Here is a 22,785-nt window from a genome sequence, read left to right as displayed (position 1 = left end):
TAACCAAGCCAGGCATGGCTTTTTGTTAAACATCCATACTGGGTTGATATTTCATATAAAATGATCCTGTCGTGACAAAGAGGAGCAGTCTGGGGGATTTAAAGTGCTCAGGACCTTTTCCCAGGGCAACCTTGCACTGTGGCAGCTCCTTGGGCCAGACAAGCACAGACCTGGAGGGCAAACACTGGGGTGGCCGAGGCTTCCCAGGCCAGGAGGGTGGACACTGAAGTGGCCGAGGCTTTTTGGGTATCAGGGTCGACCCTCAGCCCCACTGAGCCCCCCCAGTGCCCCCTCCAGCCCTGGGGATCCCAAAACCAGCAGAACATGTCCGTGGAGCCCACTGGGATGGTGGGATTGTGGTGCCTCCACAACTGTCCCTGGAGACTCTGAAACAGGACAACGATCCATGAGGCTCTTCCCACAGGTCCATAAGGCTGTCCCCTGAAGTTCAGAAGGAACTTCCCAGAGGTTCATAAGGCTATTCCAAGAGGACCATACAGCCCTTCCCAGAGGTCCATAAGGCCCTTCCCAGACCTTAATAAAGCCCTTCCCAGAGGTTCATAAGGCTGTTCCCAGAGATCCAAAAGGCTATTCCCACAGGTTCATAAGGCTATTCCTGGAAGTCCGTAAGACCCTTCCCAGAGGTCCATAAGGCTATTCCAAAAGGACTATAAGGCCCTTCCCAGAGGTCCGTAAGACCGTTCCCAGAGGTTCATAAGGCTATTCCAAAAGGACCATAAGGCTGTTCCCAGAGGACCATAAGGCCCTTCCCAGAGGTTCACCAGTACTTCCCAGCGGCCCCCCAGCCTTTTCCCAGGGGCCCACACGGCACTTCCCCCGCAGCCCCCGAGGCTCTGCCGGGGCAGTCGCGGCCGGGCCCGGCCCTCGGGGCCGCTCTCGGGGCTGCGCTCCGGCCTGGGCGCTGCGAGGGGCGCACCGGGACCCTCCCGCTGCCTCTCCCCGCCCCGGGCGCGGTTCCTGCCCGGCCTCTGCCCGGCTCTGTGCCCGCTCCCGGCCGGCAGGAGCCGCTGCGGGCGCGGCCGGCGATGAGCGAGGCGGAGGGCGGCTCTGCCGCCACCGCCGTGGAGAAGCCGCCGCTGCCCCCGGCCGGGCCTGGCGCCGCCTCGGCGGTCGCTGCCGCTGTCGCAGCCGCGGCAGCAGGGCCGGAGCCCGGATCGCAGGCCGAGGAGGCGGCGGTGGTGTGGAGCCCGGAGGTGGAGGTGTGTCTGTTCCACGCCATGCTGGGCCACAAGCCCGTAGGTGAGCGCGGGCCGCGGCCTCGGGGAGCGGCGGGGCCGGGGGGGCTGCGGCGGGGCCTGTGGGGAGCGAGGGAGGGAAGAACGGAGGGAAGGAGGGAGGGAAGGAAGGAGAGAAGGAGGGAGGCAGCCGGGGCCCTCCCGACCTGCTGAGCCGCCCGGCCCGGCCCCGCCGCCCCTTCACAGGCACAGGCCGTGCCGGGAGGGACACCATGACGCCCCCACGGTGGTGGGATGTCTCCGGTGAGAGACACGCTCTCCATGAGATCGGTTAAGTGCTCGCAGCAAACAAGTTCTTCTCAGATGGGCTTCCTGTGCTTCAGACTCTGCTTGGTCCTAGCAGAGCCCTGGTTGCATCTTCTTGGCGCCCCCTCTTTGTGTATTTATACCCTGATGAGGTTCCCTCTCAGCCATGAGCAGGCCCAGCTCCCTCAGCCTTTCCTCGTGAGAGAAATGCTCCAGTCCCTTCATTCCCTTCCACTGGAGCTCCGAGTCTCTCCGGTGCTGAGGAGCCCAGCACTGGACGCAGCACTAGGGATTGTTCCTCACAGCCCCTGTAAAGGGTTCAATCCCGTACGTGGGCCATTGACTTAAGAGTTGGACTCGATGATCCTTGTGGGTCCCTTCCAACTCAGAATAGTCTGGGATTCTGTGAATGACAAAAGCTCTGGCTGTGTCAGTGTCCCCCTCAGCCCCTCTGGAGCAGCACAGGGTGAAGGATCAGCCTGCCCAGATTCCACCTGTCTCTCCTATAATGTGTGGATTCCTTGGAACAACACATTTTTTTAATTGTCATAAATAAATGAATTTATGTATCTAAATAGATCGAAATGGCATAAATGAAACTGTTAGCATTTTTAATTGCACTGAGTTCTCTCCCCCAGGTGTGAATCGCCATTTCCACATGATTTGTATCCGGGATAAATTCAGCCAGAATATGGGGCGGCAGATTTCATCCAAAGTGATTTGGGACCATCTCAGCACCATGTATGATATGCAGGCTCTTGTGAGTATAAAGGGTTGATGCAACCACATGGTTATTTCTTAGAGTTCAGAAGGTGGGATGGGCCAAAATCGCTGGGCCCGTCATACCTTTCATCATACCGAGTGTTATTCTTGGGTTGTTGGGGTTTTGCCTGAATAAAAATAGATTAGATGGGAGACAATAAAACCTGCAGTGACTTGTGAGGGGTTTTTGGTTTTGTTTTGATGTCATGGTTTGATCCAGCCAAATGTTTGGGTCAAATGAAAAAGTTACAGTGTGTTTACATAAGAATTTGCCATATTTGTGTTCCAGAAATCATCTCAAATAGTCATGTTGTGATCTCTGGTATCTTGACCTTAGTAATCAGTTTGACATAAGGAACCTCCTGATTCTTTAACATCTGAACTGTCTTGTTAAGAATTATTTAACTACTAATTGAATGTAATAGACAACTTGAGATTGCATTTCTAAATTAAAATTGAAGTTGTTACCAGTTATTCACAGAGATCTTTCTTTTCTTTCTAAGCATGAATCTGAGATTCTTCCATTCCCTAATATAGAGAAGAATTTTGCTCTTCCTGATGAAATGATCCAAGAAGTGAGAGAAGGTAAGATATGACAGCAGGCTCTGCTTCTTGGTTGCTCTGATGTCACCTCAGAATGTTTAATCAAAGTGTCCAGAAAAAAGGGATGTAACATGTCAATTCCAAGGCCATTCTTTCAGACTGGTGTGTTTGGTGCAGTGGGAAAAGGGAGTGTTAAACAGATACAAGTTTATCTCATAAATTTTTAACCAACTAACTGAAAGAAGCTGCCAGGGAAAGAATCCCAGAGCTTGTGCTGTTCATGTCCTTTTTATCAGCCTTTGTGATTGACCATTGTAGGAGACAGGCTGGCAGGAAAGAGACCCCTTGGTCAGATTCTAAATAGTATTTCTCAAATTCTTAAATATAAAGTAGATGGGGTGTTAATTTAGCACAATCAGGTTCTATTTATTCTGTTTACATTCAACTTCTGCTTCACTGATACCAGTTTGAAGAGTGAAAGCAAAATGTTCCTTGAAAGGTGGTTAGTAGCTTATTGTGGGATTGTTGCACCTTGTTGAAATGGTTGTGGTATTACATCAGACCATAACCTTGGTAAAGTAGATGTGCACATCTAAAGTAGATGTTTTGCTTGTTGAGCATTTCACTTTCTTCCCATTAATAATTTCAGTGGAACTTCTTGACACGAGACATCATCTTGTTCAGTGCTTTGCATTCTGCCTGTAGGATGCCTGCACAACTTGCTGTGATTCTGTATCACAGCGTTGAGGAACTTCTCCAAATTATTACTGAATGTTGCACAGAATATGTGGTTCCTTAAAGCCATCTAACCTTTGCTAACAATCCTTTCTGTAGGAAAAGTAATGATGGAAGAAGAAGTGAAAGAGGAAATTTTAAAAGAAGAGATGGAAACGCATGCAGGTCCAGAAGAAGGTAATTTTGTAACTCTCTACTGTGTAATATGAGATTAAAAACCAACTGTAACACAGAAATTAATGTAAAAATATAAATCCCAAATACAGTGTACTTTGTGATTTGTACTCAGACTCAGCATGTGCTCATGCCAAGACTTAGAATAATTTAAGAATGCACAGAGTAAGCAGTTGCTTCTCAAAAAGATTTCTTCTTTGTTCTTAAATCATCTGTGCAGGTTGTATAGCTTTGGAGATTTTTGGGTTTAATATGTACTTGACCAACCCCTGGGGGGAGTCTGAAGGAATCTAAAGATCTCTGAAAGAAAATTGTGTCCAATTTTATTGAACCTAAATACTCTGTGTAAGGAACTTTGTAGTCATGGGGGAAATAGGGGATATAAATGAAAAGAGACTGTAAAATTGTGTGCTTAACTGGGACGGCGGACAGAGGGTTTATTTTATTTTATTATCCTGCTTCTTTTAAATAAAAGGCTTGTTTTCCTAACACTTTGCTGTAGAACAAGTCAAATGTGAACAGTAGAGATCCTGCTATTTGCATTAACAGACCAAGCCAGCTGCTAACTCTATAAGTTATCTTATTTATATCACTGAATAAGTGGTGTCTAAAGATTGTAATAAAAGATCTAAAAATGTATTTAAAAATATATTAAATCTCACATTTTGGGTGTTCAGTTTTAATATCTATCTATGATACCAAATGTAATGACCATTGCTGATTATAAATTCCATAGATTGGTCCTATGTTCTGTAAGTGTTGCTATTAAGTATTTTAATAAGAAGTGCTGTTTAATTCCACTTAATGAATTTGATTTTTAGCTTGTCGAAATACATGCCTGTCTTTAAAGCAAATAATAAAAGCAAGATGTGCCTTTCTCACAGAAGATTTTTCCTTTAGAAGTGAAGTACTTAACGTTGGATAAATATCCTGAGAGTTGATTGTTTTGAGAAGTTTTATGTAATATAAAGAAATTTGATATCACTCTTGTTTGCCTATGTGTGTGACTCTGATCTGGAATCATTACTTTGATCCTATTTCAGTTTTTGCACCCTCTGGAAGTTTAGGAAAAACCACTGAAAAGCCAAGCAGCAAAGACAAAGAGAAAACTTCATCAGATTCTGGATCCAAAGAAGGATCTGATAAGAGGAAGCGCAACAGAGTCACTGAGAAGGTGTTAAATGCAAACAGTAACCCTTCCAGTCCCAGCGCCGCCAAACGCCGCAGGACTTAGAGCTGTGAAAGAGGAGTGACAGACCGTGGGGTGGGATGGGGGGAACAGCAAAAACCAGTGGCAGGAGAGCTGCTACTCGAACTGTTTGAGGAAGGAAAAGAGTTCTGAGCCAGGTGTTTGAAGAATCCGCACATCGGCTTTAGACACGCAAGACTCGCTCCTGGTGCGATTCCCGGCTGCCTTCCCGGGGCCTGGGGAGAGAGCTGGGAGTGTGGGCAGTGGATGCACCAGTGCCAGTGGCTGCAATTCCAACCAGGAACACGCTCGGTGTCTGCACAGCTGGTGAATCGAGTGCCCAGAGGAACACGCGGCCTTGGATCACCTGAGCAAAGGAAATCCTGGAAATCTGGGATTGTTTTTCTGCCTCTGTTGCTGTCTGTGAGTATCACAGGCCATCTGTGGTTTGTTTTGACCATTTCACTTGCTGCAAGCATAGCATTTGTATCAAATGTCTCACTTTGTTGGTTCAGTAAAACTAAAATTCTTTTAAATGCAGGTAACTGCTGAATTGAAGTGTTCTGTTGCTCTGTTTGCTGGAGGAACTTCATTTCACCCTTAGAGATGTAACATTTTTCAATCTTTCCCAAGTTGATATGTAAAAATTAACAATGCCCCTAGCCAGAATAATTAACAAGTGTCCTAAATAAAATAATCTGGTGATGTCACATGGTTTTGTAAGGGATCATGAACCTTTATCCATTTGTAATACAGTAGTATAAAACAGTGGGGTTTGTACTCAATTATTTATTTTTTTAAAGCAGTTTTAGTAGATGTGAATGGAATTGGTTTTCCAAAATGTTCATTTTGTTCTACAACTGAAGAATCTTACTGACATTGTAATGCTTGTCTTTTATATGCTGGAATATTGAGATTTCAGGAAATTACTATTTTTGTGTTTGTGAGAAGATGGACCACAGTCAACAAACACCTGTTGAGTGCTGAATGCAGCAGGTTGAAATGGTACTGGGTTTGTTTCACTGTGTTAACTACCAGTTAATAAAAAGAAGAATTACTTTTTAAATTTGTCAGTATTGCCTTCAAGGTGAGGCACTAGGAGTCAACAACCAGTTCTTGTTTTTATTCTAGGTACGTAGCCAGGTTCTTGTTCACCTTTTTTTCTTCTCTTGTTTTATACCAAGAATAAATTTGACTTGTTTTTATTTTACTAAATAGTAATTGTTGTGTGACTTGATTAAAATCTGGCCCTATTTATTTTGAAAGTTATTTAGGTATCTTGTGCCTCCAAAGTGCCTACTGGGGTTTACCTCTGCCTTTTTTAACTAACTATGTCTGATGTGAACAACTACCCTGTTACTTCTATATGATATTTGATAAAAAATCCTGGTCTGCTGAACACCATAGATAGGTTGCTGGAAGCTTCCAAACTTGAGGATTTACCAGAAGGTGCAATTACCCTGAGATGAGCTCAGTTGGTTAAAACTTGGTTGTAATAATGTCAAGGTCATGGGTTCAATCCCCTGTGTGGGTCATTGACTTCACAGTTGGACTCGATGATCCTTGTGAGTCCCTTCCAGCTCAGAACAGTCTGGGATTCTGTGATTATCCTGAATTCAGTGCTTTGAGCCTTGGAGAATGTCTGCTGAGATGCCACCAACTGGAGAGCTCATGGAGCTCTGGTTTGGGGAGATGCTACAGGAGCCTCAGAGGTTTTCTGGGCAAGCACAAACCGACCTTTCATGTGAGGAAGCTCCTGGTTTTAATGTTGATATTTAGGAAAAAAACTATTTTTTTTGTATGTTCAAGTTCCTAGAGGTTGTAACCACGTCCCAGATACATCATTCCAGTGAGCACCCAAAGGTGAATGAATGCCTCTGGTGTGTTTTGCTCTTTCCTTAAGAAACTTTGTCATGATCTGTGTGGATTTGGGCCACGAAGTGCAGATTTTGTAACTCGTCTCAGGGCCTTGTGGGTAAATCCTCATCCAGGCGCTTCTATTCCAAAGTGTTGGCTGTACCAGTGGAATGTTTCCATAGCTCAGAGTAGGACTGTGTCAGCAGTACCGTGCCCTGGTTCGATCTCCCAGCTCCAACCTGAGCAGGGAATTCCACGTGGGATTTCAGGGTCAATCCGCAGCGCGGATGTTTTAGGAATTTCTGGGTTGCGAAGTTGGGTCTTGGCAAACTCCACAATGCCTTAACTGCCCCGGGCGCTGCGGCTCTTTGCCCAGCAGCCCGTTCACCGAGGGCTGGCTCCTTGGGAACGCTGTTCCTCACTCATTCCCATCGGGATGCTGTTTCCCCATCCCAGGGCCGCCGTTCTGGGAACGCTGCGGGCGGGCGCAGGGGCCGCGAGCGCGGGGCCGCGGGCGGCCAATGGGGTGCGGCGGCGCAGGAAAGGGGGCGGGGCTTTGTGCGCGCTTCCGTCCCCCGGTTGCCCCCCCACGTGGCCGGGCTTTGTGCGCGCGGGCGGGCGGGAAAGGGGCCGCCCCTTTCCCGAGCCCTTTCGCTTTCCCTTTCCCTTCTCTCTCTCCCTTCTCTTCCCCTTGCCCACCGCGCCCCATGGCGGCCTCATTCATGTTCAGAGTGGACGAGGACGAGGCGGAGGACGAGGAGTGCCTGTGGCACTACGACTCCACCTGGGAGGGGGAGGAGGAGGAGGAGGAGGATGGCGGCGGAGGCGAAGCGGAGGCGGCAGCCGGGGAGGAGCCGCAGGATGCGGGGGAGCAGCCGGGGCCGGGCAGGGCTCGGGGCTCCCGCTATGGCCAGGTGGGTGCGGAGTCCCCGGGCTGGGCTGGGCTGGGGAATCCCATTCCTGACCCTTCCAGCCGGAGCTTCCTCCCTGTGCCTTCCCCTGCCTCGCTCGGTGCCGCGGGAGTCCCGCATCCTTCGGCATTGTCCCAGGTGCGCTCACCTGTGCGAGTGATGCTGTGCCCTCCCGGGAATTCCTGCATCCCTCGGGATGGTCCCAGGTGCGCTCACCTGTGCGAGTGATGCTGTGCCCTCCCGGGAATTCCTGCATCCCTCGGGCTGGTCCCAGGTGCGCTCACCTGTGCGAGTGATGCTGTGCCCTCCCGGGAATTCCTGCATCCCTCGGGATTGTCCCAGGTGCGCTCACCCGTGCGAGTGATGCTGTGCCCGCCCAGGGCACTCTCTCTGTGCTCTCAGCGCCTTTGGGCTCCCGTGTCAGGATCCACGGAGAGGAACTGGAGAGGCTTGAAACACTTTAAAGAAGGCAAAGGGCTTTTCCCTGGGAGCGATGCACGTAATTTGTCCTCATCCTGATGAAGCAAATCCTCCGCGAGAGGGGACAGGGATGGGGAGGGCAGAGGGATCCTGTGACTTCGTGACTCCCTAAGATCCAGGTCTTAATATGTTTTCCCCCCCTGCTCCCTGTGATTTGGGTACTTTATCCCATTAATGCAGGTTCTGTTTTCTGTACATCACCTGCCTGTTCACTGCATGGCTTGGACATGGCACTGATGTTCCTGCTTTCAGGTTTTTGGTTGGTACCCTCAGCTTTGTGTGGTGGCCTTTGGCTCTTTGATGCCATTCATAAAAAGCCATCACATCATATCTGCTCAGTATTAAAAATGAGCTGTAATGTTTGATTTCTTTTAGACATGTTTTATTCTCTAAGGAACATGTTTAGAGCAACTCTGAGAACAGCACAATACACTTTTAAAAACCTAGAGGTATGTGAGTGAGCTGCTGAAAAACGTGAACACTGGTGCCTTAAATAATGTTCAGTTGTAATAAAAGTAACTTGTTAGTCTTATCTGAGGTTCCTGCCTTTAGCATCAGTGTTTTTCAATTTGACACTGAATATCAATTTTTTCTCCAGTATTCCTTTGGTAAGTGCAAAACTTCCTTTTTCAGTATTTCCTGGTCAGTCAATACAATCCTTTGACTCCTCCCCTTTCTGGGAAAAGGAAACTAACTCTTCATTTCAGTTTCATTTCAGCAACTTACCCTTTTTTTTAGACTATAAATAGGCAGATAAAGCTTTCCAATGAATACACTTTTAAAGGAGTTTAATCTTAAACTTTATTTTTTTATAAGCATTAAGATATTAAAATAACCACTTTTAAAGAAAAAAATTCTCTTTACACATAGAAAAAGAAAGATATTTTGGGTGCAGTAGTTTTCCTTTTAAATGTTTTACACCATTCGAGGGCACTTTCAACTTTCTTTTGTGCATGGCTGGAGTTCACAAGTTTTAATAACTCCCGAACCTTCAGATTATTTTTGTTTGCATGTGTTTGTTCTTCAGGTATGTTTTTCTTAGAGCAGCTCTGGATTGTGACAACTGTAAAGGCAAGGACCATTTTTTCACTCCAGTGAGTGGACTTTTCCAGCTTTGGCTTACAAAGAAGGATGTTGTTGCTGAGACTTGCGGCCCCTGGAATATCGTTCTGCATTTTTCAAGAGGAGCTCTTCCTTCAGTGATGGATGTGTAGTCACCTCTGTCTGACAGTGCCTGAAAAATTAACAGGCAATGAGAATGAATGCTTAAAGAAACAGTAAATCTTCTGCTATCCATTTATGCCTTTACAGCCTGTCAAAGGCATGAATCAGTTTCCAAAACTAGTTCCCACTTCTGCTTATTTTACACTAATTCTCATTCTTCTCCCCTCAGTCTCGATGGTATTCTCTCTGTCTGAACCTGCTGTCTTTTTTCGGTTTGGAGGTTAGAGGTTTTTATTATTATTTGCACTATGCACTTTCAAAACCAACTGAAAATTCTTCTTTTATCTTTGCATTTCACTCATCTCTGCAAGTGCTCCATGCTCATGGTCTGAGGTTCCTGCAGGTGCTTTTTTCCAACCTCTTTTGCATTGCAGTGCCTTTAACTTCTGTGAGTGAGCTTTGAAAACTTTGAGGTTTGTGTTCATTTTCAAAAGTTCTCTCTAAGGCTTCTGTAGCCCCTGGAGTTCATGTTTTAGTAACAAACCCTGTAGTTCTGCTTTCTCCTAATCTCCACCAACGAAAGGTTTCAATCCCTCTTCTGGGATTTTGTTCTCTTTCTCATTCCTGTGTCTTGCTCACAATCCATGTGTTCTTTCATCCTTTCTGGTTACAGCTGCTTTCCAGCTGTTTTCTCAGCCAAACCCTGTTTGTGTTCCCCTCTCCTGGCTGTGTTCTCTGCTTCCCTCCCTCCTTGCACAGCGATGCCTGTTCTGCCTGATGTGATCCAGGTTTAGGGGGTGAAACCCACTTAGATTTCCTGTTTAGACGTAAAGGGAATTGATTTATATGTGCAAGTTTCAGCCTTGCTGTTCAGTTTGTATAAAACTGGGTTGCAGTAATGCCAAGCTCATGGGTTCAATCCCCTGTGTGGGCCATTGACTTGAGTTGGACCCGATGATCCTTGTGGGTCCCTTTCAACTCAGAATAGTCTGTGATTCTGTTTCTAACCTGGAAAGAAAGGGAAGGTTCTGTTTCTGTGTGGCTTAAATGGAAGTTTATAGAGACCCAGAAACAAAACCTACTTGGAGGACCAAAGCTGAGTTTTGCTCTCTTTGCTTCCCCATCTTCTTCTCTTTATGTCTGGGCTCCAGGATGCATTTTCCTGGATCTGGCTTCTTTCTGGCCAAGATTTACAGCCTCTTGCACCCTGGCATTTCATCTGTCTCTGTTGCTACATGGAGTCTTCAGCAAACCAGTTACTTACCAAAGTGGGAGCCAGTCCACTCTTACCCTGTCCCACTTGACTGTGTTCAAGGATGTTATTTTAGAACCTTAAATGTCAAGGATATCAGGAAATGGATTATTTTGTGATTGGGAACATTTTAATTAATTCACTTAAGAGGGAAACTGAATGGATGATGTTATTGCAATGAGGTGTTACAGAATGTAGTCCAGTTCCAGCCTTAATAATGAATGAACCAGTGATTGGTGTTCATTGGGAAGTGGGTTTACTTTTCTCTGTACAAGTGAGGTTAAGAAATGAGGTTACAAAATAACTTTAGAGAGTTTTTGCTGCTTCTTTCTTTTAACTTCCTTACAGTGCTTATTCTGCAAGAGTTTGCACATCTTATGGCCATTTCCCAACAATCTTGTTCTTGCTGTGAGCTGACATTGGATGATGTGACTGTGCTGTGCTTTGCTTTGGGGGCCCCTTTATCCATGAGCAATCTTGTTCATCTTGGTGGCTCTAAATTGACAGAACACTGTTAAGTGCTTTCATGGTTTTCAGCACTCAGCAAGATTAAACCTGTCTGTGTTGCTTGTGAAGTGTAACAAAATCACTTATCATTGAAGTTTTCCACTGCAAAAATAGAGAAGTAAAAATCTATATGTATATAATTCGCTTAAAACACTTTTTAAACCAAGTCATTCTTGCAACTTCTATTTCCACGAATTTCAGAGGAGCAAATTGAGCTGTTCTTTTGTGATTTGGGTCTAAATGTGACACTTGAAATGAATTTAGCACATCTGTGCAATGAGGAAAACCTGGCACCTATTTATGTGGCACCACAGGTTTTTCTCTGTAGCAATTTGAATTATGAATAAAATGAAGTGAATTCAGCTGTAACTGGGTAAATCTGTCACTTGGCAACTAATAGGGATTGTGTGAATCACTGCTGTGGGTATTCTCATTTCATATCTTATTTTTTCTTTTATTAGTGAAGTTTGGTTTCAGAATGTTCCAACTAAATGCTTTTTATTTGTAGGAGCTAAGCTCATGGATGCCTTGGAGCAGCTTTCAGGTAGGTTTGACATAAAGTTTGGTTACATGAAAAAATGAGTAATAATTAAGATGATGACTGGGACAGAAGCCCAATAAAATACATCCATAATGTGGCCTTGTGGCTCTATTATTGTTTGCTGTCTAGATCAGCATGGTGCTCCATCAGCAAGGCTGATCTCAAGCATAAAGCAAAGATGAAGAAAACTTTTTATTTCAGTAATGTCTACAGGGAATGGGAATCTCGAGTTCAAGGGATATTTCTGCATCTTAAATTCTACAGTTTTAAAGTCTGGCCTCTCTCTCCATTAGGGTTTGTAGCAACTCAGAGACGTGTTGTTTTAAAACCTTTGAGTTAAGGAAAAAGAATGCCATTTTCCTGTCTTGAATTTCCATCTAGTTCTGACCATTTCTATAGGCAAACCCAAGAGATGCAAGACTTGATATACAGGATATACATAAAAATGAAAACCTTGATGGATAAGACTAGCAGGAAAAAGAAATATTTTGGTTAAAGGAGAAGGTGTGAACTTGTTCAGGAATGCAGAGCAACAACAACAACAACTGGCTGGCTTTGGAGTTACTGGGAGTGCAGAGTGCAGGGCACCTGTGTGAGAGATGCTGAATTCAGTCAGTGGGTGATTCTTTTTTTGCAGAAAATGGTTTTATTGTGAATTTCTAATGTGTCTCTTGTCTCCAGTTCAGCAGGAGGCGCAACTGGAATGCGGCCAAAGACCTGCAGAGATACAGACACCATTACCCAGTACGTGCCTGGGGGGCTGCAGCAGCTCCTCATCCCTCCTACCTTTAGCAACACTTTCTAGATTTGGGAACACCCTTTTGCCTTTACATTGACAGACTACAGAACCTTTAAAGGATTCATTTGTGAGGGGGGAGGGATAATGTGCATGTGGGTGTATCAGAAACAAGCTGTTACTTCCCAAAACAAGTCTCAGGGACTTAGGTTGAAAATGTTTGGGAAATGCAAGGGAAAGCAGAAAGTGTTGAAGTGAATATTGCCTTTTAAAAGGTTGCTGCTTGTTGATTTTTTTGTTCTCATCTCCAGGGTTTGATAGAATCATTAAATGATGTGGAAGAAGAGATGTGGAACTTAAGCTTTTATAAAAATGAGATTGCTTTTAAGCCCCATGGTGAGTACCTTGTGTGATGGTTGGTTGATGCAATTTGCTGCAGTTGCTTGAATTGGTGAAACAGCAGCTCCATCCATGTGGGACAATTAATAAAAACCAAACCAAAACCTCCAGACAAACCAAACAAAAAACCCATCAAGGATTTCCATTTTAAAATTTCCTTGTTTCTGCTGATTTTCCTAAATTTTCTCCTTAGTGGTAGAAAACTTAAGATATTTTTCTGGCTTGCAAGGTTGTCTAGTTAGAGAAGTTAATGCCTGACCTTTTCCTTTTCCTTTCAGGTTTACATATTGAAGAACTGCTTTCATGTTGGTGGGACAACTATGAAATTCTGGAAGAAAACCATTCTTACATACAATGGTAAACTGCATGGACAGAGTGCCTCTCTTGAGTTGTGCCTCTTTTGAGTGTCAGGTGTTGCTGAACACACCTTCCCAAAAGGCCCAGAATTACTCTTGAGTCAAACCTGTGTCCACTTTAGCTTTATTGAGTTGTATTCTTCTGGAAGCAATGCAGTGGAAATCCAGAAGATGTGGGTTTCCAGTGCAGATGTGGCAATAAATCTCAGTCATGCTTGGCCTTTGAGCACCTGCAGATCAAAGTCAGGGCAGGGAGAGAAATTCAAATAAGCAAAATGTGTTGTTGTTGTGGGTATAGACAATGCTTTTATGGGAGGAATTTATACTACTTCTATGTCCACAAGGGTGTGAGGTGCCAAGAGGTGCCTGTGTGGTTGGATGTCAGCTTTGCTCACTTAGGATGAACATTTCTTTCCTTTCAGGCTGTTCCCTTTACGTGAGTATGGCATGAACCGGAGTGCCAGCCCACTCACCTCCCAGGAAATCCAGGTATTGACTGAAAGCTTTTGGCTCTTTTTTTTTTTTTTTTTGGACACCTGAGGGATGTTGTGTTTTACCCTAAATGCCTTAGATTTGAAGTCTAGTAGGGTTTTTTTGCTTCCTTGGTCCCTGGTATGCACAGAGCTCACTGTGAAGCTTTTGTCTGTCTTGTGGCTGCCAGAAGCTCCACCAGCACATGAAATGCTCAGTGATACAATCAAGCCTTGTTTATAATTCAGATGCCACTTAAACTGGTGCAGGTAATTAGGGAGTTTCACATTTTACTAATTGCTCTGTCATGTTTTCAGGCCTTTAGGAGGTCCAAGAAAGTTATGGAAAGGTTTGTCCGTGCTTATGAGCTCATGCTGAGATTTTATGGAATCATTCTGGTCAACAAAAAAACTGGAGAACTTAAGAGAGCAGAGAACTGGGCTGAAAGATTTGATAACTTGAACAGGTGAGTCTAAGTTTATGCTGTCAATCATTTACTGCAGCCAGGCACTTCTCTGAGGGAAAAAAATAAGTCAAGGAAATCCTCAGCCCTTGAGGAATGGAGATTTCTATTGATAAACCTGTTATCCAGTGAAAGTATTTTTAATTTTTATTCTGTTAAGCTACAAAATAGAACTGTTTCCATATGGTTTCCTGATTGTTTACAAAGCTGCCTTAATGTCTGTAAAATACTTTGAGTCCTTCTTTGAAAAGTGCTCTACAAATTGATGGTGAAATTTTTTTATTATTGCAGGGTTTTAGGGGATAATCTGATTCTCATACCCCTGATATTAACAAGGGCTCTTAAAAGGACCGGGCATACTCAGAAAAGAAAAAAAACCTTGAAGACTGCCAAGTATTAAAATAAAAAGGACTGTGTCCTAGCTTAAGTCATGACTTTTTGGCAGCATCCCTGTGTGCCTGGAATTCTTAACACTACAGGCAGGGGCAGGGACAGCATGTGCTGCATGGACTTGAGTGCCTGACCCACAAGGTTATCTACTGGTGGGTGATTCAGAAAGGCAAAACCTTTCCAAGCAGTGAGATGATGAATTTTAGGAGCCCAAGAGAGGCTGGGAAGATGCTGCTGAAGGAGGCAGCAGCTGTAGCTACTTTAAAATCAAGCCCACCTGTACTCCCCTTTGCATTGTCAAATAGTCTTTAATAGGTGACAGTCAATAAATGACAAAACCCTTTGCAGATGCCCCAGAGGTTCACAGTGGCTGGTAAGAGTTGCCCTTCACAGCTTTGCTTCTCTGTTCTGTTCAGGTTCAGCCACAACAACCTGCGGATCACTCGCATCCTCAAGTGCCTGGGAGAGATGGGATATGAAGACTATCAAGTGCACTTGGTAAAGTTTTTCCTAACAGAAACTCTTGTTGAGGAGACACTACCAAATGTCAAGAGAAGTGCCTTGGATTATTTCCTATTCACCATCAGAAGCAAAGGGAAGAGGAGGGAACTGGTGTACTATGCCTGGCAGCACTTTAAACCTCGGGACAGCTTCGTGTGGGGGCCACGTGATAAACTCCTGAAGTACAAACCCCGCTCTGCCAAACCACAGCTGCACCAAAAGGCTGAAGACAGCCAGGAAACTCCTGGTAAAAAATGTGGTGATCCTGTGGAAAAGGATCAGCACCAGACTCCAGAGGTGAAACAGGAAGCTGGAGATGCTGCCAACTTGCAGCCTGAAGTGAGTGATGAAGGTGTAAAAGAGAAGACAAGCAAATGTGTTTTAAAGGGAGGAGATGAGGAGGAGGAGAAAGAAGCTTCATTTTCCCAGCCAGAGGAGAAGGATTTAAACAGCAAGCCTGAAGAAGAAGTGCAGGGTACAGCAGAGAATGACTGCACAAAGGAGAGCAAGAAGAGGAAACTGGAGGCTCAAAAGGTTGGACCATTGAAAAGCCCTACTGATATTGAAAACATTTCCCATAATCTGGGAGAATGTGCTATTGATGCAGAAATTCACTCCTCAGGTCCACTCTCACAAGCAGAAGAGGACCAGGAGGCACTGAAAGAAAATGATGGAAGCAGCAAAGAGACAGCAGTGTCAGAGGCCACTGATGCAGCTGTGAAACGGAGGAAAGTTGATAAAAAAACATCGAAAAACAGACAAGTCAGCTTGGCCATAAACCTGAACATGAAGCCCTCAGCCTGTAGTGCCAAGGTAAATCCATCTGCTGCAAACTCCGAGGATGAAAAGGAAAATGGCAGTGAGAAAAATGCAGCTGTGGAAGTGCCAAGTGAGAAGGGGGGGGGTGGTGATGCAGATGGGGAGGCTGTGAGACCCTCAGCTGGTTCCAGGCTCCCCAGGACTGGCTCTGCTTCTCCAGTAAGTGATGGCTGTGAGTTAAGTGGAGATCAAGGCTCACCAAGGAGTGATCAGCACCACTGCAACAGCACCCTCCTGGGAGGTGAAAGTGAGGCAGATGGGGTAGAACAGCAGAAAAAGGCAGAAAATGCAGGCGAAAAAGAGCAAAGAGAACTCACAGACAAAAAACAAGCTCCAGAGAGTCTTGAGCAGAGCATGACACCCACCTGCCCTGAAGAAGAAGGTGCTGAGGTTGCAACACAAACAGCTGAAAGCTCTGAGCATGCAGCAGAGCCTGGTGCAGAGCAGGGAGCAGCAAAGTGAGAGCAGCACAGCCAGTCCTCAAGCAAGCAGAGATGACACTGCCCCAACTGCTGGGAGCCAGCTTGAATAACAGCATGTGGCAAAATAAACTTCCTTTGGGATGATTCAAGCTGGCCCCTGTCTCACTTTCACTCTTTCATACTTTTTTAACCATCTGTAGTAATGTCACAGATCCAGCTCTTGGTTATCCTAAAGAGGAAAACTTTAATTTAGTCATGTTCATGGAACAGGCCTTGTCCTGTTCCTGGTTTTTATGTGATGTTCAGGGCTATCTTGGAGCAACGGGGATTTTTGCACTTGGCTTTGATTCTGGTATACCCCTTCTGAAAGAGAATAGGAAAAATTACCTCTTTCCTTTTTTGAAGTAGTTAATTATTTATTAAATACATGATATTATTAATGTAAGACAGCATGACTTAGTTTACTGGGCCTTTCTATTACTGTGTAACTTCTGTTTGTTATGTTGAAAGGCTGTACCTTCCCAGGAGTTTTTTCCTGGCAAAAGTGCTGTTTCCCTAAAAGAGATGAGTATGTGGATTTCACATGATGTCAGAGTGTAGTTGCCTCTCCTCCTATAAAGAAAGTAAGTGTGACTTTAGACTGGGATAAAATGCACAGCCAAACATCTCTGACCAGGATGAACCTCAGTGCAGATACTCTTCTGAGGTGGAAAGTGCTGAGTAATTTGTTCTCTTCATCCCCATAGAGTTCCTGTTAGAATTAAGAAGATGACTTGTCTACTGGTTTCTAAGAGAAAAACCTTCAGATTTTGCATAAAACTGTCTAGAGCTGGTTTTCCCCAGGTTTTCCTGTCACTTTTAGACCCTTTATTGTCTTCCACAGATACTCATGTCCATGACTGGTTCGAAGGCCTTCCTTTCTCAGTTGCCAAAATAGCACAAATATTTCTCACTGTATTTCTTCAGCCTTTGCAAGTAATTTGCAGTGGCCCTTGGGGCTCTTTTCTGCAGGGCCATTGCATGAGGTTGGATGTGTCAGATCCAACCCATTCCTAGCTGGGGCAGGATTGCTTTGCCATTAGTGGTCAGCATGTCAGACAGGGCATGTTTGAGTGCAGCATCCCTGGAAACCACTGGGCTTGTGAGGCAGTTAATTGAAACTTTAATTGGAGGGGCTATGCTTGTCTGGTTCATTTATTTACAGCCCTCAAGAATTCACTTTCGGACCTTGCCAGCTCTTTGCCTGCATTAGTGTTCCTGACCCCCCTGTCAGCTGCTCTGACTCCCACAATATTCCACCGAGTCTGAGAGAGAATTAAACCATTTAGCACCTTCACTCCTAAAAGTTGAAAACAGTGACCTGTTTCATGAAGCAGAGGAATGTCTCATGTTTCAGAGGAATCAGTTCCCAACAGCCAGAATGTCCTGACTTGCTGTTGGCTCGGATTGTTTGGTTTGGTTTTGGGGTTCTTTGGTGCTGTTTGGTTTGTGTAGGAGATGGCCTGCCTTGCCAGAGAGCAGATGCAGCAGCCTGTGCATCTGTTAAATGTTTTTCCTCTCCCTGCTGCAGTTCTTAAGAAGCTTCATCTTTCAAGGGATTGGATGGGTGACTTGCCTTCCCAGAGTGTAGGTCCTGATCCAGCATGCCACATACATGTGTGTGGGAATAAAACTCTGCAAGCTTAACATCTGATGTTCATGGTCACACGTGTGCTGAAAAAGGCTTTAATGTTTGAAAATTACCTTTTTTTCTTCTTATGAACAAGTGGAGTTAAATAGACAATAAGACTTAACAAATATACAAATACTTGAAAATGTTGAGTGAAAATTCTTTCCTAAGAGGTTCCTAAGAATTGTTAATTGTGGCTTTTGTACAGATTTATAGCAATTTTCTTATTTAATGATGTTTTCATTGTGAATATGTACTCAGTTGGGGCATTGATCATATATACTGTTATGGTGAGGTTTGGTTTTGTGTTTAATGGGATTTCACTGTGAGCCCCAGCCTGGAGTGTGTGCTCAAACCAAACCCTGCCCTGTGATACCAGGTTTAGTTTTGGCTCAGGTGTGTGTGGTGAGTTCACAAGGTGTTTCCCAGCACTGAGCTGTATCACAGAGTGTTATGTTCATTTCCCCTATTAAAGCATGACTTTAATGCATACCTGTTTCCACTTACATTTTTTCTCCTCTTTGAGTGTAGGATGTGACCATGTATGTAAACCCCCTCCACCCATTGCTCCTGTAGCCATTGGCTGTTCCTTGGTCCCCTCCACTAAGTGGGTGCAGGGAACTGCCCAGCATTCCCAAGCAGAGCTCTGCTGGGCTCACCATGAGACACTCGTGCTGCTTGTGCCATGTGGAGATGATGCCCAGTCTCCCTCCACCTCCAGAACATGCCCAGTGACTGTTTGTGGGATAAACATCCCCCCCTCCAATACTTCTTGTTTAATGATGTACTTAGAAATCACAGAATCATAGCGTGGTTTGGGTTGGAAGAGACCTTAAAGCTTATCCTGGTCCAACCCCTGTGCCATGGACAGAGACATCTTCCACTGAACCAGGCTGCTCAGAGCCCCACCAGCCTGGCCTTGGACACTTCCAGGGATGGGGTATTCCCATGTTTCAGTATGTTTTGGATGTCCTGACTTTGCCTTTGTGCTGCCATCCACCCATGGGGGTTGTGGTGCTCTGCAGAGCAAACAAGGCCTTCAGTTCAGTCATCCCCTGGGGCTCCAGGCAGGAGGGCACCTGCCAAGCCTGGCCATGGGGGCTTCAGTTCAGTGAGTCTTTTCAGAACCCAAGTACAGGGGTGTCTGTGGTAATGGTTTCTCTAAGTTGCTGTGTCCCTTCAGCTGTGGTGCCTCTGCCTGGGGACGTGGAATGAGAGGATAACTGGGTGTCTGTCCCATGGGATGGGCTTGAAGGTAAGTACTCCCAGAATTCTTCCCATGCTGGTCAGCAGACTCCATGTGCAGCAGTCCCCCAAGCCCAGGCTTGCTCCAAGCAAGGTGTGGCCAAGGAATTTGGATCTCCTTTGCCTTCTCTCCTACCATCAGTTGGCCTCGGTGTTAAGGAGCAGGGACTGCACTGCTCTCCCTCTTTGGGGTTTGTGGTGTTTAATAAAGCGTTCCAGTTACTTTGAAGCCATCAGAAGACATCCAGACACACAGTCCCTTTCTGTTCCCAGCTGCCTGTTCCACAAAACCTCGTAGGAACTTTGTCCTTCATCCCCCCATCAAGGTTCATGGAAGATTGACTGCTGGGGAGCTGGACAGACACACACTGTGTGCTCATACAAGCCCCCTGGCAAGGGATGCCAAACTGAAACCTGGTATATCTTAAGCTTTGCTTTTCTATTCTGCTCTTGTTTTCCTAACCAGCTGAGCTGTGTCATTTCAATCCTGATGAATCTTGCCACTGTTCCTCTCCACTTCCAAGCCCTACTTTGGATTAAATTGTCTTTAATCAGTAAAGGGAAGCATGGAGCTATTTACAGAAGATGCATCATTGTGGATAAATTGGCATTTGGCATCACCTGTCTGGGAGCTGTCCTGTTCCTTCCTTGCAATATTCCAAATACTTCTTGTGGCTTTGAGAATGTTCTTTTTCTTTGTTCCTTGTGTCTGTGATCACCTGTTTTCTGATCAGGATTTATCACTTTGCCAAGAAATCATTTGTTGTTCTTCAGATCACCTTAAAAAAACCAAACCAGATGTGAATAATCTCCAGAGCCAGCAAAGCCTCTTGCAAAGCAGTAAGTGCTTTCTCTGTGGTGATCTTGCACTTGTTACCGGTATATTAATGCCTCAGGCACTAAATAACTCACTCTGTGTTGCTTTTTTCCTGTTCAGCACAGAAGTGATGATGGGTTTTGAGAAATGCCCTGGGTGAGTCCTAAGGAACACCTTTTACCTTCAGCTGGAGCAGCCCAATTTTGCTCCTGTGTCTTCCAATCCAGCCCTTCCATGGGCTCCTCTCGGTTTGCTGGAGGCTGGGGCTGCCCAGCAGGGCACAAATGAGAGCTGCTCTGCCTGCCTGCTGCTCCCCCTCCTTCTCCCACCTCCTCTGAAACCTCCTCTCCTCCAAGCTCAGCCCCTCTTGCCTTCCTGCGAGCTCTGCTCCTCCAGCTGGAGCCACAGGTTTATCTGGAGGCGAGGAGTCTGCTCTGTAAGCTGAGACCTGGGAGGAGGAGGGATCTGCTGGACCCTGGAGCAGAAAGGGTTTAGCTGCCCAGGAGGAAGGAGAGAGGCAGAGCCTGGTCACCATGGCTGGATTCTCCATTCTTGGGCTCCTCTCCCTGTGTCAGTTTTTAGCCACAGCATCAGCTCAGGTGAGAAACCTCCTTTGTGTCTTATGCTTGAGAAAAAACCTGTAAGGGTAAAAGAGAGTGATGTGCATACATTGTTACCTGTGGGATGAAATGTGGCATTTGGCAGGTTATTAGTCTAAAGTTTATTAGAAATGTTCATCTGGGTTTATAACTGTGTGGGTTGGTGTAAAAACTCCTGGTTTGTATTTCCATAAAAGTTTTGTCTTCCCACTGAGGGCTAGTTATGAGAGATAAAGCCTTGGGAGAGGGGAGACCTGTGGCTGGAAGAGAAACAGTTTTATTTTACACTGAAGTAACAGGTTGACAGTGAGAGTGATCTGATCTGGGTCCTTATTTGAATCAGAATTTCTTATTCATTCCTTCAATCAATTTTTAAATTTTACACTTATAAAATAGCAATTTAACTGTTCACTTCAGATGTGAAATTGTATTAAACTTCCCTATCTGGCATTAATAATATTGTCTTGGGAAGTGACTCCTCAGTGAGGTTTTTCATTGTTAGTGAGGAATTTTTGCAGCCTGGCTTGGGCATTCAGAGTTGCCCTCATCTGCTGCGAGCAGTGCTGCTTCTACAATGAAACCTTTGTTCCCTGAAGCTACAGCAAGTTGCTCTCTGGAGCCCTCTCCATACAGAAGTCACTTATTGGACCTTTTTTCTTTTTCCCCCACCTCAGACCTTTCCAAAATCCCAGATTTTCAAATGGCATCCTGCTCAGAGAGGAGACTTTCCCTTTCTCCTCCTGTCATCATTGGTGTCTGCCTGGCTTTTCCATCACCCCATCAGACTGGAACTATAAATTGATTATTGCTTGACAAGCACTTGCCCTCTGTTTTCTGTGGGCTCTGCATTTCCTCCTCTGCCCAAAACAAAACTGCCTGTAGGCAGTGAGAACCCTTTCCTATACAACAAACCCATTTGCTGCCCAGTGACCAGTTTTGATTCCCAGTATAAGCCACCAGTTAAACAACTGGGGAGCCCTGAGGATGTGCCGAGTCAAAAGGGTTTTCCAAAGAGCCTTGTACTGCTCTGGAGCAACTCTGAGCCCACCCAGGCTGGCAGGGGGGCCCTGAGGGAGGGAGGGTCAGTGCAGATATAGAGCTAAGCTGCAGGACTTGGCCATTGCTTTCTGATGTAGCCTATGGGTTTCTTCTGATGCAAAAATAAACCCTTGTCTCTCACTTTCCTCCAGTCCATCCAGAGAATAGGACCACAAGGGCCTCCTGGACCACGAGGACCCCCTGGACCATCTGGCAAGGACGGCATTGATGTGAGTGACGCACGGCAGGGGCAGGCTCGGGGCGAGGGGTGGAGCAGAGGCAGAGCCAAGGGAGCAGAGAAGCTGCTCTTGTTCTTCTCTGTCCGTCCTTCGGGGATGGACAGAGCTGGAGAACCAGCCTCCCCTCAAGAGACCGTGTTCTGCAAGAGCCAGAACAGGGAGCAGAGGTGTCGAGTGGCCTCAGGATCCTTCTGTCTCAAGGGAGAGCTCATGGGTTTGTGACCCTGCTTGCAAAGTAGAATATTTCCCTTTAAGGGTCTGGGGTCTGTGTAAGGTTGAGTGCAGGGGTACAGTGTGTGCCAGGGTCATTGCACATTAGCTAGTTCAGAGAGAGGTTTATGTGATGCTTCAGAGCATCCACATTTCTGGAGAGGCTACAAGAAACTCAAATATGCTCTTAACACTGCTCTTACTTTTATTAGTTTTATTTCAATATTTTATTTCAATATTTTTTGCCTAGTTATGCCCAACTTTGGCATATGAGATGTTAGGATCTGGTTCATATCTTGCCAGACGTAAGTTTGTACTGGCCAAAAAGGCAAATGAGCAACCTTTGTTTCATCAGGCAGCTCCTTACACATACAGCTCCTGCAGGGGTAGAAGACCACATACCCCAGGACTTAACAGAGAAGCAAATCTTATTCTGTTACTTTTATTTGAGGTTTCCCTAAAAATTAAAAATATTGCTTCTATACATCTGTTGGATAAGGACTGAATTGTGTGCTGTAGTTGGCAGTGGTTAAAATGAGCATTAGATGGACCTTCAACAAGATGACATCAAATGCAAAAGTCTAGGTTACTCCTTTGATTTCCAGTTTGAGTAGTGCTTGTCTCTCTGAGCTGCTTATGGATTAGTTCAGGGGGTTTTAAAGCTGGTCTGAAGTACATGTATTGAGATTGGGCCTTTAAGCAACCTTGAAAAAATCTATTCATTGCATGCAGGTCATGTTCTTTTGGATGAGGTCAAAAAAGAGGTGTATGAGTTCCCTGGTGCACAGGGAACA

The 22,785-nt window shown here is 45.4% G+C and overlaps 2 protein-coding genes across 3 annotated transcripts; both read left to right on the top strand.

Moving 5' to 3' along the window:
* The first annotated feature begins 873 nt into the window (after positions 1-873).
* On the top strand, positions 874-6,120 carry MRGBP (MRG domain binding protein). The gene is made up of 5 exons (XM_071572643.1): positions 874-1,260; positions 2,141-2,262; positions 2,768-2,849; positions 3,642-3,719; positions 4,760-6,120. Exons 1-5 carry the CDS (start codon positions 1,047-1,049, stop codon positions 4,948-4,950), a joined length of 687 nt encoding a protein of 228 aa, XP_071428744.1. The 5' UTR covers positions 874-1,046; the 3' UTR covers positions 4,951-6,120.
* Positions 6,121-7,360: 1,240 nt separating this feature from the next.
* Positions 7,361-18,327, top strand: OGFR (opioid growth factor receptor). Of its 2 annotated transcripts, XM_071572910.1 has the most exons (9): positions 7,361-7,676; positions 9,547-9,597; positions 11,585-11,620; positions 12,299-12,361; positions 12,665-12,749; positions 13,031-13,109; positions 13,531-13,597; positions 13,897-14,045; positions 14,849-18,327. In XM_071572910.1, the coding sequence occupies exons 1-9, from the start codon at positions 7,470-7,472 to the stop codon at positions 16,212-16,214; spliced, it is 2,103 nt and encodes a 700-aa protein (XP_071429011.1). In that variant the 5' UTR covers positions 7,361-7,469; the 3' UTR covers positions 16,215-18,327. The 2 variants fall into 2 exon arrangements, with proteins under 2 accessions (XP_071429011.1, XP_071429012.1); XM_071572911.1 differs by lacking the exon at positions 9,547-9,597.
* The last annotated feature ends 4,458 nt before the right edge of the window (positions 18,328-22,785 follow it).

The sequence above is a fragment of the Pithys albifrons genome, chromosome 18, assembly GCF_047495875.1.
Source record: "Pithys albifrons albifrons isolate INPA30051 chromosome 18, PitAlb_v1, whole genome shotgun sequence".
Taxonomy (NCBI): Eukaryota; Metazoa; Chordata; class Aves; order Passeriformes; family Thamnophilidae; genus Pithys; species Pithys albifrons.
Note: the sequence above shows the minus strand (reverse complement) of the source record. Positions and strands in the feature narration are given on the sequence as shown.